The sequence below is a fragment of the Ovis aries genome, chromosome 18 (genome assembly GCF_016772045.2).
Source record: "Ovis aries strain OAR_USU_Benz2616 breed Rambouillet chromosome 18, ARS-UI_Ramb_v3.0, whole genome shotgun sequence".
NCBI lineage: Eukaryota > Metazoa > Chordata > Mammalia > Artiodactyla > Bovidae > Ovis > Ovis aries.
Window position 1 is genome coordinate 52350787 of NC_056071.1, and position 17707 is coordinate 52368493.

Genomic DNA, 17707 nt, shown 5'->3' on the forward strand with positions numbered 1-17707 from the left:
AAGTAAGGCAAACTATTCCATAGCTAATAAGTGCCTGAGGTGGTTATTATTTTACCTCTTGGTTACATAAATTACTCAAAAATAGCACCCATGTTTTCTAAATATCTGCGCAATACTTTAAACAGTAGATACAAAATAATAAGAAACTAGAGCAGATATAATCTCATCTAACAAGCTTTTTATACGCACTCCATTTTTGTAAAATAAGATGAGAACACAGTCAAGAGATTAGAATAATTTCTCTTTATCACTGCAGCTGATTAGGAAGTGAAGATTTAGCAATTAGATGGGTAATGTTATACATAAAATAACATCTGCACTTAGAAATTCAAATCTGTATTGTTATGTTGAGAGAAAATTCTCTGTGGTTCTCTCATGTTTCTTCAAATCTTGCAAGCAGAAGCACTGACAGGTTTTGTTCCAGACTGTCTCTTCAAGGAAGTTTGTATAGCAAACAACCTTGAAAAATGGATAAAGTATCTTCCTGTGAAACAGGGGGGAAGAGGGCAGGGCACGACCTTTAAAAGACCGACAGAGCCAGAAGGCACAGACATAAACTGATTAGAACCAAATAGGTCCAAGATGGGGAAGAAGTCGGCTTTTACTAGACCTTGAGCCTCAATAATGGAGAAGGCAATGGCACCCCACTCCAGTACTCTTGCCTGGAAAATCCCATGGATAGAGGACCCTGGAGGGCTGCAGTCTATGGGGCCGCTAAGAGTCAGACACGACTGAGCGACTTCACTTTCACTTTTCACTTTCATGCATTGGAGAAGGAAATGGCAACCCACTCTAGTGTTCTTGCCTGGAGAATCCCAGGGATGGGGGAGCCTGGTGGGCTGCCGTCTCTGGGGTCTCACAGAGTCGGACACAACTGAAGCGACTTAGCAGCAGCAGAGCCTCAATATATGTTCATTTTAACACATCAACAAGCTAAATGACACACCCACAGGCACCATGGCAGTTCCAAGGTTGACCACAAATGTCAAAAAGTGGGCAGTCACCCAATTCCTGGAAATCCTCACCTCTTCTTCAAAATAGCTGGCATACTCCTCCTACTCATTAGTCTATGAAATTACCCACCTCTATAAAAAATTCTGTGGTGTTGGAGAAGACTCTTGAGAGTCCCTTGGACTACAAGGAGATACAACCAGTCCATCCTAAAGGAGATCAGTCCTGGGTGTTCACTGGAAGGACTGATGCTGAACCTGAAACTCCAATACTTTGGTCACCTCATGCAAAGAGCTGACTCATTTGAAAAGACCCTGACGCTGGGAAAGATTGAGGGCAGGAGGAGAAGGGGATGACAGAGGATGAGATCGTTGGATGGCATCGCCGACTCAATGGACATGGATTTGGGCGAACTCCGGGAGTTGACAGGGAGGCCAGGCATGCTGCAGTTCATGGGGTCGCAAAGAGTCAGACACGACTGAGCAACTGAACTGAACTGAACTGAACTGAACTTTCTTCCTGTTGGGTCTGAAATCAGTATGGAATGGTAAGACATGAGCACTCCCCCTTCTGACCTCCTGAGTGCTTTTTAAATGAGGCTTCTATTTATTAATTTTCACAGACCTAAACCAAGACTGAGACAAATAACCAGGCTGAAGATACCAACTGCTTCCCTGATAGCTCAGTTGGTAAAGAATCCGCTTGCAATGCAGGAGACCTCGGTTCGATTCCTGGGTCAGGAAGATCCACTGGAGAAGGGATAGGCTACCCACTCCGGTATTCTTGGGCTTCCCTTGTGGCTTAGCTGATAAAGAATCTGCCTGCAATGTGGGAGATCTGGGTTTGATCCCTGGGTTGGGAAGATCCCCTGCAGAAGGGAAAGGCTATCCACTCCGGACATGACTGAAGATACCAACTACATTTCAAGGAGTGCAAAGAACGGATCCTTTAACAAAACCATACACAGTTTGGGGAGGTGGCAGGGAGGGCAGGGAATGTTTTTGTATTCAGCTCTAGTTGCTTACTTTTTCTCACTTTCAGGTTGGTTATAAACTTATAATTAGAGCAAAGCTAACCAAAATCTAACATATTAAATAAGGGAGCTTTGCAAGCAATTTTTTCAAGTATTTTCTGGGACTAGCTCAGCATACATTTATTTCTCATAGTTATTTTATTTTGAAATGACTTGCAAGATTTCATTCAGTGTCATCCCTGCAGGGGACACAAGCTGCAACTAGCATCAAGAGGAATTGTAATGTTAATTCCCTAAATACCACACTGTTAATTAATCTCAGTGAATAATAGGATTTCAGATGCAAATTGTTCTGATGTCATCCATTGCCTAAAGGTGTTTCTAATGATCTATGTGAAATGTCAGAAGCTATGCTTTAGTCACCATGTGATAGAGAATTTGGACAAACAAGCAAGGAAATCTGGTTGATCTGAAGTTGAGGGTAGCTAGATCGACAGAAACCTGTTAGAGAACTTGAAAGAATTGTATTTTCCCAGGAGAGTTTTCTCTTCCTCAGGAGCAACTGCAATGAAATCAGGACAGACCTGAAATTTCATTAGGAAGTAACTATAATGGACAATGAGTAATATAAAACAACTCTGGTCATTTCTCTTCCAGGCACACTTCCAGGGGGGGTTGTTTTCCTGATTTTTAAGCAGGTAGCTGCTGAAGAATTCATCTTGGCATTGATGTTGCCATTTAAACATTCTGAAGAAAAGGATTTACACTATGTAGAATCACATTTAGCAATCCAAACATTGCTATTGTTGCTTCTCATTTTTTTCCACGTTGTACATCACTGAACTATGTATGAACAATAGACTGAGATATGCTACAGTGGATAAAATGCTTATATCCTCCTCATCTGATTGACTGCTGCCAGCAAAGAATTACAAGTATTTTGGCATTCTTCTTTGACTTTTTCAATTCTAAACATTGATTTACCCCAAGAAACTACAGACTAGGCATTTATTTATCTATGGAAAACCTTTCTATCTTTGAGTTTGCACAACTGTGATAAAAACTGTTCACTGCCTTTTACTATCCATTATCCCTTTCTTTCTTTTAGTATTAAGTGGACATTTTGTGTCCAAGGTACAGACTATACTTCCTAGTTCCCTTGCAGTTAAATAAGGGTTCTATATTCCTCAGCACCCCTTTGCAGCCAATAGGATGATCTAAAGTAATGTGAAAGCCACATAAGCCACTTCTTTCTCCCTTTCAGCACTGGAACTCTAATGTATTGGTCGTGAACTAACTTAAAACAGGCAACCAAGTAAATGGAGCAGGACCCTGCAAGTGATGGACCTCTGTGTGTCTCCCATGTCTTGTTTGCACCAAAAAAAAAAAAAAAAAAAATTTAGTTTCCTAGGCCTTCCTCAACTTTCCAAAGCTGACTCAAATTGTTAATGATTCGAGATTTGAAAAGATACAGAAACAAAGGAAGAGCAGTCAAGTAAGAAAAGTAATAGTAGCTTAAATACTAGTTGAATGATAGATAATACAGTCGGTACTCCTAATTCCTTCTCAGTGTAGATAGACAATAATTAGATGCACATCCTTGAGCTGCTGTACAGAAACCAGGCCCCCACCAGATAGAAACTGTTGACCACATGTACAGATCCCAGATTGTGATCTTGGGTGACCTTGGCTTGCAATGGCTTGGAGCAGGGCTTGGATTCCCAGACAGAGACTGGACTGAGTCAAGGCGATGAAAGCACTAGATCCTAGCCTAGACAGAGTGGTCAGTGACAAGGTCCCTGGCCCTCTGGTTTTGCAGCAAGGAATTTCCACAAAGATGGAAAATAGTGAGGCAAGTAAAGTATTTATTAAGAGGGGAAAAAATGAGTCTGTGTATAGACTCACTGTCAGACTCAAGGAGAGAGAGAATCACTGAGTGGTGCCCTTGTGGCAGTCTGAACTACTTTTATGGGGCATTTCTTCTGAGTTTCCTTTGGCCAATCATTTTGATTTGCCTGATTCAGAGTCCATATTTGGTATATCTCAGGATCTGCCCAAGTGTGCACACACATCTCTTAGCCAAGATGCAGTTTACTTAAAAGGCATCTGAGTAGAGCATCCCTTGCCATTGCTCACCTTTTTGGCCTGCAAGGAGCCTTTCTGTGTATGTGTGGTCAGGAAGGTTTCCTGACTTGGAGAATGAGAGATATGTGTTCTGGGCAGGGCCCAACCTTCTCCCTTAATTGCTCTGCTATCCTGATCTTAGAGTTTCAGTTAACAGAGAATGAATCTCTGATAGATTTACCCTGGTGGTGGGGAGGTGGGGGTGAGGGCATCTGCCTCCTGCCTCAGTTGGAGCCACAAGATTGATGATTATGATTCCCAATACATCACGCTGTTATCTTACCACCAACCAATCAGAAGAAAGTCCATGAGCTGATCATGCACCCTGCAACCCTTATCCCAAGCTTCACTTTTTAAAAAAAGTTCCTATTTTGTTTAAGCCATTTTTATTTTTATCTCTCTAAGGAATGATGCTATAGGACTTCCCTGGTGGCTCAGATGGTAAAGCGTCTGTCTACAATGCAGGAGACCTGGGTTCAAGCCCTGGGTTGGGAAGATCCTCTGGAGAAGGAAATGGCAATCCACTCCAGTACTATTGCCTGGAGAATCCCATGAACAGAGGAGCCTGGTAGGCTACAGTCTATGGGGTCGCAAAGAGTCGGACACAACTGAGCGACGTCAGTCAAGTCAGTCGAGGAATGACTCATGCGAAGAGTTGACTCATTGGAAAAGACTCTGATGCTGGGAGGGATTAGGGGCAGGAGGAGAAGGGGACGACCGAGGATGAGATGGCTGGATGGCATCACTGACTCGACGGACGCCAGTCTGAGTGAACTCCGGGAGTTGGTGATGGACAGGGAGGCCTGGCGTGCTGTGATTCATGGGGTCGCAAAGAGTCGGACAGGACTGAGCGACTGAACTGAACTGAACTGAACTGAACTGAAAGTAGTCAACTAGTATTCAAGCCAAAAATTATTAAAAACTATTTTAGGATTGTCCTGTTTGTTACTTATCTGAGATTACTTTAAAAGTTGACATGTGACTGATAAATATACCTATTAAAGCACAAAATCTAGTCCAGGGATTGATTAGAAAAAAAGTTTTTGAACTCATATGCTAATTACATTTCATTGCTCATCAGCAAACCTGTTTGTATTTTCATGCATTCTGAGAAATAGCTAAGTAAATTGAAATTTTAGAGTTGAAATGTAATTAGTTAAAAATAAGATGTGACTTTTTTCAGGAAAAGACAAATTAAAATGGGCTGTTTCCCAATTTCACTTTTCCCTCTTTATATTTAATATCCACATAAGAAAAAATGAAATTCTGTTATTAACACAGTAGTATAACAAACATACAAGATATTTGCCAACCATGAACACTGGTGAAACAACAGTCTGTCTATCTGCTGAGAATTTTACTTTGATAACATCAAGAATTTATGGTGTATGCCATCATTTCTTTAATCTTCATCATTCAAAGATGTTCACTACATCATTGTCAGTGAGGTATGAACAAAGCTTCTAACTCTAGACTTATAAGATTTACTTTGCAATTATTGGCTAATTTCTGTTCTTTTTTTCTCTTGTAAATTAGTTATTGGGATGAGATAAGTGAAAATTTTACAAGAAGATCTACAAAACAATTTTAAAAAAAAACTTCTAAATTTGTTAAGTTCATTCAGCAAACCTTTGTTGAGCAATATACTGGGTCCAGGAGATATAGTCAAGGCTATGGTTTTTCCAGTGGTCATGTATGGATGTGAGTTGGACTGTGAAGAAAGCTGAGCGCCGAAGAATTGATGCTTTTGAACTGTGGTGTTGGAGAAGACTCTTGAGAGTCCTTTGGACTGCAGGGAGATCCAACCAGTCCATTCTGAAGGAGATCGGCCCTGAGATTTCTTTGGAGAGAATGATGCTGAAGCTGAAACTCCAGTACTTTGGCCACCTCATGCGAAGAGCTGACTCATTGGAAAAGACTCTGATGCTGGGAGGGATTGGGGGCAGGAGGAGAAGGGGACGACCAAGGATGAGATGGCTGGATGGCATCACGGACTCGATGGATGTGAGTCTGAGTGGACTCCAGGAGTTGGTGATGGACAGGGAGGCCTGGCATGCTGCAATTCATGGGGTCACAAAGAGTCAGACATGACTGAGTGACTGAACTGACTGAAGATAAGTTTTTCCCTCAATGATGATAACAGATTCTTGGAGAAATAGGTAAAGAAAATAATTACATAATAAGAGGAAGAAAATTTAAATCACCAGAATTTATTAGTGGAAGGCATTGCATTGTTGGAAAATTTGACTATGCCACATTAGATGAGGGTATGACCCCCAAGTTTCATGCTCCAATTTTTTTAAAATGTTGATTACAAAGAATAATGTGGCCTACTAACTGATTAAATTAGTGATGCAAATATGTGTATAAAACTGAAGCAGATCTGATTTCTTATGCAAAACAGAAGTACCAAGAAGGAGGTTGCTTTTGACTTATCAGATCTCCTTTACAGGATTTCTCAATATGGTAAGAGGTCAACAGACTGGAAGATAGAATTCAAAGACAGTGAGGGGAAGGAGTGGAAGAGATTAGGAAGTTCTTGGTAGGACCCAAATTGTAGAGTCCTATAAGCAATATTCAACAGTTTGCACCTTATCCTACAATGAGAGAACTGAAAGATTTTAAGAAGAAAAATGAGAATCAGATATACATTTATAATGATCATTCTACCAGCAATATAATGGAGACTGTTCCATGGCCAGGTAATAAATAATATGGCATGCCCAAAGGCAGTGCCTTCATGATGAGAAGAAAGGATGGACTGAAAAGATATTTCTAGACCTGATCAGCTGGATATGGGAGATAATAAAGAATTTGGGATTTAGGATAACTCTCCGGATTCTTGCATGGAGAACTTGATGTTGAGTCGAAGTGCGTAGGATCAAAAAATAGGTGTTCTGTTTACTTTTCCTTCTTTTCTAACAATTGCAGAGATCTGAACAGTATTTCATAAGCTAAAAGGAAGGAGCTAGTGGAAGTAAATTATTTGAAAATAAGAAAGACAAGAGCAACATTTGTGATGCTTGGCACCTGGAACATAGTAAGGATGCAATAAATACTTGTTACTGTGGATTTCCCTGGTGGTCCAGTGATTAAGAATCCACCTTGCAATGTAGGGTATGTGGATTTGATATCTGATCAGGGAACTAAGATCCCACAAGCCGCAGAGCAACTAAGCCCAAACAACAACTACTGTGTCCAGCACTCTGGAGCCCTTGCACCACAACTAGAGAATCCACGTGCTTCAACAAAATAACCCACACGCCACAACTACTGACCCTGCATGCAACAATTAGAGAGTCCATGCACTGCAACCAAGGATTCTGCATGCTGCAACTAAGACCCAACATAGTCGAGTAAATACATATTTTAAAATATGTATTTATTTGTTCTTGGAATCAAAATTACTTTCCTCCCAGTGATTCAGATTTCTAAATTAGTTAAGGTTTTACTCTATTTTATTTTGAATATTACATTACTTTTAACAGGATAATTTTCAGTCCTATTTTGATGACCTGATTTTGAGATGAATAATCATAATAAAAATAATAGCTACCATTTAACAAGTACTTAGTATGTGCTTTACAGAGAACCTCACCTCTTATAAAACTCCTTTAAGTTAATGTTACTTATGAATAAGAAGACTGAGATTCATAAATATGAAAAAACTTACCTGTGTCACAGTTAGTCAGGGGTAGAGCCAGGTTTCAAGGCCAGGTCTGAGGTCTCTATAAATCTAAGTTCTAAATCATTATGGTCTATTGCTTCCTGTAAAATTCGTAAATACAGGCCTTTCCTGAAACTCTTCTATGAAAGTTTTAGAGTGAAATAATTTAAGTGTTGGTACAAGGAAAAAGATAATTCATAATTATAATTAAAATCAATTGATTTGTTTGTTCTTCAAAGTCAAGATGAGTTTCAGTCTTGTCAGCCAAAGAGTATAGTTTACTTTCTCATCTAAGATAGCCATCCTCACTTGTCAGAAGTCAGAATACAAACAGTACTGAGTATATAATTGGATGGTTTATTGCTACCAATATTAATAAATTTTGTTTAAAATGCCTTCTGCAGAGTATTTCTATCATAATTATAACTTAATTTTTTTTGTTTAAAAATATAAAAATGACATTTTATGAGCTTTGTAAATTTTGTGTGATGTTGAAATTATTTATGTATTACATTTGATAGGTGGCACGGATACTGTTCAGAAGTGAGAATGCAACTGCAACTATAAAATAAAATGGGAATTTTCAACGGATCAAAAAAAAATGTTTTCAAATTAAATGTCACTGAAATGCAAGTATGTATTTTTCTTAATTGCAGACTTTATGAATGATTTATGACAACCTTGTAAAACATAGGGGGAAATGATGATTTTCCAAATCATCCCATTGTTATTAATAGATCCTCAATTATTATTGGGTGTCAAAATCCTGAAATTTCAACTCCAAGGAAAAAGATCATCCAGATTGGAATTACCAGATTAGCTATATGCACATCCAACCTCTGTGAGAATAGGATTCACCAGCAGCTTCCAAGGCAATCACCCTTCATCAGCAGGAGAGAAGAAAAACAAAACAAAACAAACAAACAAATGAAAATACCCTAATTCAAATCAATTAAGATCCCCTTTCCCTTGTAGCTCAGCTGGTAAAGAATTGCCTGCAATGCAGGAGATCCCAGTTCGATTCCTGAGTTAGGAAGATCCCCTGGAGAAGGGACAGGCTATAAACTCCAGTATTCTTGGGCTTCCCTGGTGGCTCAGAAGGTGAAGAATCCACCTGTAATGCATGAGACATGGCTTTGATCCCTGGGTTTGGAAGATTCCCTGGAGAAGGGAATGGTTACCCACTCTAGAATTCTTGCCTGGAGAACTCCATGGACAGAGGAACCTGGCAGGCTATAGTCCATGGGATCCCTAATAGTTGGACATGACTGAGCCACTTTCACTTCCACAGGAAAAAAAAAAAAAAGCTTCATTGTGGTTTGAGAGGCCCTTATTCAAACTGATAATTCAAAGTCTTCTGTCCTTATTGGTTTTATTCCCCTTAATTTCTTATTTTTGCCTTTTCCCCTGGGAAATCCCATAGATAGAGGAGCTTGATGGGCTACAGGCCATGGGGGTCGCAAAAGTCAGATGTGACTTAGGGACTAAACCACCACCAGTTGACTGACTCTTCTCTCTGCAGGGGCAGAGGTAGCTGAAGAAGCGCTGTTCATGATGTCCACTAACAGCCTGACATTTCAGGTACACTATGCCCCTAACTGCAGAGACCAGAGACCAGGTCAGTCCATTTCCCTGACAGTTGCCTCATTTAGAGCTGATGCTTCCATTTAGACAGTGGCTTCCAGCCTATCTCCTGACAGAGGTCAACTTTAGGGAAACAGGGCAACCAAGGAAAGAAAGAAATGAAGGAAAGAAAAGGCCTTCACACTGAGTGAAGGCTTACATTTTACTGAGTCTCTTTTTTGTTTGCTAATCAGGGCATTTTTGCCTCTAGGTGGAACCCAGAAGCTATTGAAGCTATCAGTTCTCCCATTCTCCATATCCCTTCTGGTACAAATTGTCTTTGATTGTGTTTCTCCAAGAGCTTTATTTTACAGCTGGGGCAGAATGATGCATTTGCTTTACCAGGAGTGTTAAGTTGGCAGTGGGGGGTGGGTTGGGGGAGGGCAGTGGTGTGGAACGAAAGGGCAGTTGGGGAAGAGGAAAGAATAAAGACCAGGAACAGGGGAAGTTTCTGGAAACAGGGCCTCACATTGGGAACTGTTCAAGAGAGAACTGCTAGCCCTGATAACAAAGTGTGACAGCAGAAAAGAATTAGACTTTCCACCTCAGCAGAGAATCCAGAGATTCTCTGGCCTGCCAAGGACAGGATGCCTTTAGAGATGTCACCTTGGACATAGATGTTGGCATTCCAATAACAGGCACTGTCAATTGGGAGCCCTTCCCAAACAGCAAACTGGATTGTAGGCCTCTGAGGGTCACATTCAAAAGCAGAGACATTACTTTGCCAACAAAGGTCCATCTAGTCAGGGCTATGGTTTTTCCAGTGATCATATATGGATGTGAGAGTTGATCTGTGAAGAAAGCTGAGCGCCGAAGAATTGATGCTTTTGAACTGTGGTGTTGGAGAAGACTCTTGAGAGTCCCTTGGACTGCAAGGAGATCCAACCAGTCCATTCTGAAGGAAATCAGCCCTGGGATTTCTTTGGAGGGAATGATGCTAAAGGTGAAACTCTAGTACTTTGGCCACCTCATGCGAAGAGTTGACTCATTGGAAAAGACTCTGATGCTGGGAGGGATTGGGGGCAGGAGAAGAAAGGGATGACAGAGGATGAGAGGGCTGGATGGCATCACCGACTCGATGGACATGAGTTTGGGTGAACTCCGGGAGTTGGTGATGGACAGGGAGGCCTGGGGTGCTGCAATTCATGGGCTCGCAAAGAGTCGGACACGACTGAGTGACTGAACTGAGCTGAATATGAGTCAACTCATTGGTAAGAGTTCTAACTACCATAATGTGGTATTTAAGAGTAAATATGTAAGCACATTTTGCGACCACAGCCTGGTAAAGTCTGAGACATCATGTTATACCTACTTTTCCATTCATTTCCTGATTAACCAACCAAAGCATCATTTGACATATTAATATCATTGTGCAATATCAAAAACTTTTTCTGATTTCATTCTGGGCTTCATCTTTAAAATCTTCACAATTTAATTAAAATTTTTGTTTTTGAAGATGGCTGAATTCCAGGATTTTTAAGGCAAGTGATGGTGAAACCAAAATAAAAGGCATGGTAAAAATAAAAGGTCATTTCTGCAAAATTTTCAGCAAATATCAAACTTAATTTAAGATGCAAGGGTGGACGTGAGGAGGAAAACCACAGTTATTGTTTAGGTATCAGACCAGAAGCCTTCAGATGCCTGGTAAAGAGTAAAGAAAAAAAATAGCCACAGGCAGTAACTGGCAGAGACAAAAGAGCAGAGGAAACAGGATTTGAGAAGACTCCAGCCAGTCCAATCTAACTCCAGGGTACTGTACCTTATAACCAAGGTGATTGTTGAGAACACATTTGATCGAGCACCTCTTGAGGTGGCTTAAAGCCATGGCCCTTTACCTGAGACTTTGTGTCTCCTGACCCTTATGACTGAGGGCTATATATACCCCTGCCCCATTTAATGAGGAAGTGATTTACTAGAATAATATAATTTATTAAAGGATTGTTGAACCTGGCTCACTGACCCAAAATATCATCCTCACCAAAGAGATGTAACTAGTTAGTTATTATCAGCCGAGATGATGGGTCCCCAAGATAAGCAGCCACTGCTGTTCCCCAAGAAAAAACTTAACATTTACTGACTCTAGAGAACAAGCCAAATCACTATCTTAGTTTTGTGGGCATTAAGCTGTGTCTCTGAAGAGCCAATAGCTTCTGATTCCACTTATTACTGGCAGATGCTCTCTGCAAAAACACAACATTCTTTGGCTAAACCCAAATCCATAATGAGACATACAACCAAATATCAGAAGTAAGAGGGGGGCACCAAACCAAAGACAGAAAAACCAGCTGGAACAACTGGTTTTGTTGTTCTAGTTCTGAAAGGAGGACCTCTTCATCCCGACAGGAGTTCACTGGTTTTTGGTGACCAGAGAGAAACATGCCAGAAGGAGAGGAGTATATTATACAATGCCTACAGTTGCCTTTGACAGGCATATATATGCCTTTGACATATATATATATATATATATATGTATATGTATACATACGTAGATAGATAGAAAGATGGGCTTAACTCCTAAGTGATATTCATTTATAGCTTTTTTAAGTAATCTAATGACAGAGTCAAAACTGAATGCACAAACTTTTCATTCTTAAAATATACCAAAACAGATTTGTAGAGGTTGCAAATAAAGTAAAAAAAAAAAAAAAAAAATTATCTGGGATCTATTGTAAAAGAAGAATTGCACCAGAGCAATTATACAGTCAAGTCCATGCTAAGTCACTTCACTCATGTCTGACTCTGTGAGACCCTATGAACTGAGTATAGCCTACTGTGCTCCTCTGTCTGCAGGATTCTCTAGGCAAGAATAGTGGAGTGGGTTGCCATGCCCTCCTCCAGGGGGTCTTCCTGACCCAGGGATGGAACCTGCATCTCTTGTTTCTTCTGCATTGGCAGGAAGTTTCCTTACCACTAACTAGCAGCACTTGGGAAGGCCAAGCAGTTGAGGAAGACTTTAATTCAAGACTGTTGTAATGGGGGAGAGAGACTATTGCAATAGGGAGAGAATGAACACAGCTCAGTGAATACAATGCAGGAAGACTTTTAAGTGTGGCAGTGAGCTAACAGGAAAGTTCTGGAGGACATCAGTGTAGAGATTGGTCAATGTGATTATGCATTTGTGTTTGCTAATTGATGTTTATTGAAATTAGACTTCTACCCTCTCAAAAAGAATGGGACACAGGGACTCTATTTTTCTTGTGGATCATATTTCAAATACCGGCTCCCACGTTGTTGAGAAAAACATTCTAGAGTTGTAGAAGATTTACATCTCAAAAGGCAAAGAAAGAATTTACAATAGCAAGTTTTCTAAAGTAAACGCTCTAAGAAAAGAGAAAGTGAAAGTGAAGTCGCTCAGTTGTCTCCGACTCTTTGCCACCCATGGACTGTAGCCCACCAAGCTCCTCCCTCCATGGGATTCTCCAGGCAAGAATACTGGAGTGGGTTGCCATTTCCTTCTCCAAAGAAAAGAGAGGTCAGGGTCTATTGTCAAGAAGAAACTTTCCAAAGTTTAGTCTAGCTGAGAGGAATGTTACAGCCACCCAGGTCACTATTTACAGCCTTGGAAAGAACATAATGAAAACTATCTGCATCTGGTTCAATAAAGATTCCCCTTTTCTCTGGTTTAGTCCCATAATTCTATTTTGCAGGTTAATTGCTTCAGTGAATGATTATTCTTAAGGCAAACAGCAATCAGACTAAAATCCTCTTTGCAAATGCAAATGCAATTTAAATCCTCCTTGGGGACTTGCTACAAACCAAAAGCACATTCCATTCGATATTTAAACTGAGAGTACTCTCCCACCTAGGTAAATCCTTCAACAAGAGGAGATTCCAAGTTTAATTGTCCACAAAAGGCTCTGGGAAAATCTTTTCTGCAGAGTATTTATACTATATGTAGGAAGCTTTTGACTCAGCTGGCATCTCAACTTAAAACTCTTAATAAATGTTTCGCTTCTTTCATGTTTGTATCTGTCACCTATCACTCAATGGGACAGAGAGCAGGAATGAAAGATTTCTGACAACTGTTCTAACAAAACCATAATGAAATTCTCCTGATGAATCCCATTTTAACAGGTCATGGCATCAGATTGACAAGTCCAGGAATTCATTTGATTACTGGAGCCTTACAGGGGAAAATGAGGTCTGAGAAAACCAGCTGATAAAAAAGCACAGCAAAGGTCGAACAAATCAAAAAAATGATCAGCCTAATGAGCCGCAAAATTATTTATTTGCTTGTAGAAAAGAAACTAAACATAGTTCATCATACATAAACCAAAACCTGTCTTAGTTGATGGAACTCAGGCAAAAAGAAGTAGTGTGGGGGTGTTCAGATGTGCAGCCTTTGGAAGCGATTATTGGATTTTTAACAATTTGAAAACCCTTGAGACATACTCTGAGCCAAAATAATTAGGAAACCACTGTTGATTGAATACAATATCTTGTCTGACAGGGGTTCCAGTGTGTTAAGGTGGTTACTATACAAACAGGAAAGGGAAGCATTGAATCTTATTTCATTTTGTTATTTGTCTTCTATTTGTTCATGCCTAACAGAATGTGCCAAAGCTCACCTTATTACTTTATCTTTCTCCATCAAAATAATCCACTTTTTCCCCCCTAAAATAAACTAATTTAATAATGGAAATTAAGGACCTACTTGTTTCTCTGGACTAGCTTTAATTTTACTGTTGTAAAGTGGCACATTTACGTATTGCACATTTCTTGGCCCAATTGTGGATTGGCAGTGAGGCTCTTGTTCGGTGTTTTATTCACAGACCATCGATGTTTTGCACATAGGAAGTAACATTCCATGTACCATGATCCCTCCTTCAGTCTAGTTCAGTTGCTCAGTCGTGCCCAACTCTTTGTGACCCCATGAACCGCAGCACACCAGGCCTCCCTGTCCATCATCAACACCCGGAGTCCACCCAAACCCATGTCCATCGAGTCAGTGATGCCATCCAACCATCTCATCCTCCGTTGTCCCCTTCTCCTCCTGACCTCAATCTTTCCCAGCATCAGGGTCTTTTCAAATGAGTCAGCTCTTCACATCAGGTAGCCAAAGTATTGGAGTTTCAGCTTCAACATCAGTCCTTCCAATGAACACCCAAGACTGATCTCCTTTAGGATGGACTGATTGGATCTCCTTGCAGTCCAAGGGATTCTCAAGAGTCTTCTCCAACACCACAGTTCAAAAGCATCAATTCTTCGGCGCTCAGCTTTCTTTATAGTCCAACTCTCACATCCATATATGACCACTGGAAAACCATAGCCTTGACTAGACAGACCTTTGTTGACAAAGTAATGTCTCTGCTTTTGAATATGCTATCTAGGTTGGTCATAACTTTCCTTCCAAGGAGTAAGGATCTTTTAATTTCATGGCTGCAGTCACCATCTGCAGTGATTTTGGAGCCCAGAGAAATAAAGTCTGACACTGTTTCCACTGTTTCCCTGTCTATTTGCCATGAAGTGATGGGACCAGATGCTATGATTTTAGTTTTCTGAATGTGGAGTTTTAAGTCAACTTTTTCACTCTCCTCTTTCACTTTGATCAAGAAGCTCTTTAGTTCTTCACTTCCTTCCTTCCTTAGAACAAAAGAATACATGTACCTACTCTTGTCCACTGATCAAACATGGTACTGATGCAAGATCCAGTTTTCTATTATAGCACCCAGAGAAGAGAGTTGCTTCAGTGTGATAATTAGTCTGTATTTCAGTTTAACACCATTTTTACATCTCTATCTGGCATTGGAAGACAGTGTCTTTTTCTCATATAATTACCAAATGTAATCCTCCAAAAATAGTACAAGATGCATTATAAATGACCAGCACAGTAAGTATTTATACTGTAGAGGCAAGGAGACCTTTGATATTCATCATTAAAACAAAAACAGCCTGGTTTTGATGTTTGGTTTTTTTTTTAAATAATCATAAGCTCTCAGGAAGATGTAAAATGAGTACATAGAGTCCCTTGTACCCTTAACCTAGTTTCCCCCAACAGTGACATCTTATTCAACTGTAGTATAATATCAAAACCAGGAAACTGACATTGGTAAAAATGTTCACTGGACTACTGACTAGAGGCTACAGAATTTATTCTGTTTTTATAATATTTTACATTCACGTGTTTATATGTATGTATGTGTTTTGTAGTTCTATAAAATTTTATCCCAAACATATAGATTTCTAAAACCACCACAATCAAGACACAAATCTGCTCTCTGATCGTGTGGCAAGCCTTCAAGATCCCACCGAAGAAAGACAAGAAGCCTAAGAAGTCAACCTGGAAGTTTAATTTGAATCTTACTCGTCCAGTAGAAGATGGAATTTTTGATTCTGGAAATTTTGAACAGTTTCTGTGGGAGAAGGTTAAAGTGAATGGAAGGACTGGAAACCTTGGGAATGTCGTTCACATTGAACTTGTCAAGAATAAAATCATAGTCATTTCTGAGAAACAGTTCTCCAAAAGGTATTTAAAGTACCTTACCAAGAAATATGCCAATACTCAATATGCCAGCAAATTTGGAAAACTCAGCAGTGGCCACAGGACTGGAAAAGGTCAGTTTTCATTCCAATCCCAAAGAAAGGCAATGCCAAGGAATCCTCAAACTACCGCACAATTGCACTCATCTCACAAGCTAGTAAAGTAATGCTCAAAACTCTCCAAGCCAGGCTTCAGCAATACGTGAACTGTGAACTTCCAGATGTTCAAGCTGGTTTTAGAAAAGGCAGAGGAACTGGAGATCAAATTACCAACATCCGCTGGATCATGGAAAAGCAAGAGAGTTCCAGAGAACCATCTATTTCTGCTTTATTGACTATGCTAAAGCCTTTGACTGTGTTGATCACAACAAACTGGAAAATTCTAAAAGAGATGGGAATACCAGACCACCTGACCTGCCTCTTGAGAAATCTGGATGCAGATCAGGAAGCAACAGTTAGAACTGGACATGGAACAACAGACTGGTTCCAAACAGGAAAAGGACTACATCAAGGCTGTATATTTTCACCCTGCTTATTTAACTTCTATGCAGAGAGCATCATGAGAAACGCTGGACTGGACGAAATACAAGCTGGAATCAAGATTGCCGGGAGAAATATCAATAACCTCAGATATGCAGATGACACCACCGTTATGGCAGAAAGTGAAGAGGAACTAAAAAGCCTCTTGATGAAAGTGAAAGTGGAGAATGAAAAAGTTGGCTTAAAGCTCAACATTCAAAAAACAAAGATCATGGCATCCGGTCCCATCACTTCATGGGAAATAGATGGGGAAACAGTGGAAACAGTATCAGACTTTATTTTGAGGGGCTCCAAAATCACTGCAGATGGTGACTGAAGCCACGAAATTAAAAGATGCTTACTCCTTGGAAGAAAAGTTATGACCAACCTAGATAGCATATTGAAAAGCAGAGACATTACTTTGCCAACAAAGGTCCATCTAGTCAAGGCTATGGTATTTCCAGTGGTCATGTATGGATGTGAGAGTTGGACTGTGAAGAAGGCTGAGCGCTGAGGAATTGATGCTTTTGAACTGTGGTGTTGGAGAAGACTCTTGAGAGTCCCTTGGACTGCAAGGAGATCCAACCGGTCCATTCTGAAGATCAGCCCTGGGATTTCTTTGGAAGGAATGATGCTAAGGCTGAAACTCTAGTATTTGGCCACCTCATGCAAAGAGTCGACTCATTGGAAAAGGCTCTGATGCTGGGAGGGATTGGGGGCAGGAGGAGAAGGGGACAACCGAGGATGATTGGCTGGATGGCATCACTGACTCGATGGACATGAGTCTGAGTCAACTCCGGGAGTTGGTGATGGACAGGGAGACCTGGCGTGCTGCAATTCATGGGGTTGCAAAGAGTCAGACACGCCTGAGCGACTGAACTGAATTGAACTGAACTGAACTGAACTGAACTGAACAAAGAAACACCTTAAAAAGACCAATCTTCATGATTGGCTTCCTATGGTTGCATCTGACAAGGAGACTTATGAGCTTCATTACTTCCAGATTAGTCAAGATGAAGATGAATCTGAGTCTGAGTACTAGATGATGCCATCCTTTATAGGGCTTTACTTGCTAATAAAACAAATTGAGCATATCAAAGCAAGAAACTTCTGGAAATGGACCTTTAGCTTATCAGTGAATAAAAAACATTACTCTGTATGTTAAACATCCATCCCTTTTATTTAAGTGTATGCTGTTTATATGGTGCTGGCTTTCCTTTAGTACTTTTTAATATTTTTTTTGGAGAATAGTTGATTTACAATGTGGTGTTAGTTTCAGGTGTACAGCAAAGTGAATGAGTTATACATATATCCACTTGTTCTTTAGTCATATAGACCATTACAGAGTACTGAGTAGAGTTCCCCATGCT

At 40.3% G+C, this 17707-nt stretch overlaps 1 protein-coding gene across 1 annotated transcript; it reads left to right on the top strand.

Annotated features, from left to right (window-relative positions):
• Positions 1-9303: 9303 nt before the first annotated feature.
• On the top strand, positions 9304-17379 carry LOC106991728 (ribosomal protein eL22-like). The gene is made up of 3 exons (XM_042234986.1): positions 9304-9333; positions 15518-15830; positions 17261-17379. The coding sequence occupies exons 1-3, from the start codon at positions 9304-9306 to the stop codon at positions 17377-17379; spliced, it is 462 nt and encodes a 153-aa protein (XP_042090920.1).
• The last annotated feature ends 328 nt before the right edge of the window (positions 17380-17707 follow it).

Excerpts from the sequence above, each read along its gene's own strand:
- LOC106991728 (XM_042234986.1), top strand. The coding sequence starts at position 9,304 with ATGCCCCTAACTGCAGAGACCAGAGACCAG. Across the intron at positions 9,334-15,517 it reads CTGCAGAGACCAGAGACCAG|ATTTCTAAAACCACCACAAT; the intron begins GTCAGTCCATTT and ends CCAAACATATAG. Across the intron at positions 15,831-17,260 it reads AAAGTACCTTACCAAGAAAT|ACCTTAAAAAGACCAATCTT; the intron begins ATGCCAATACTC and ends GAACAAAGAAAC.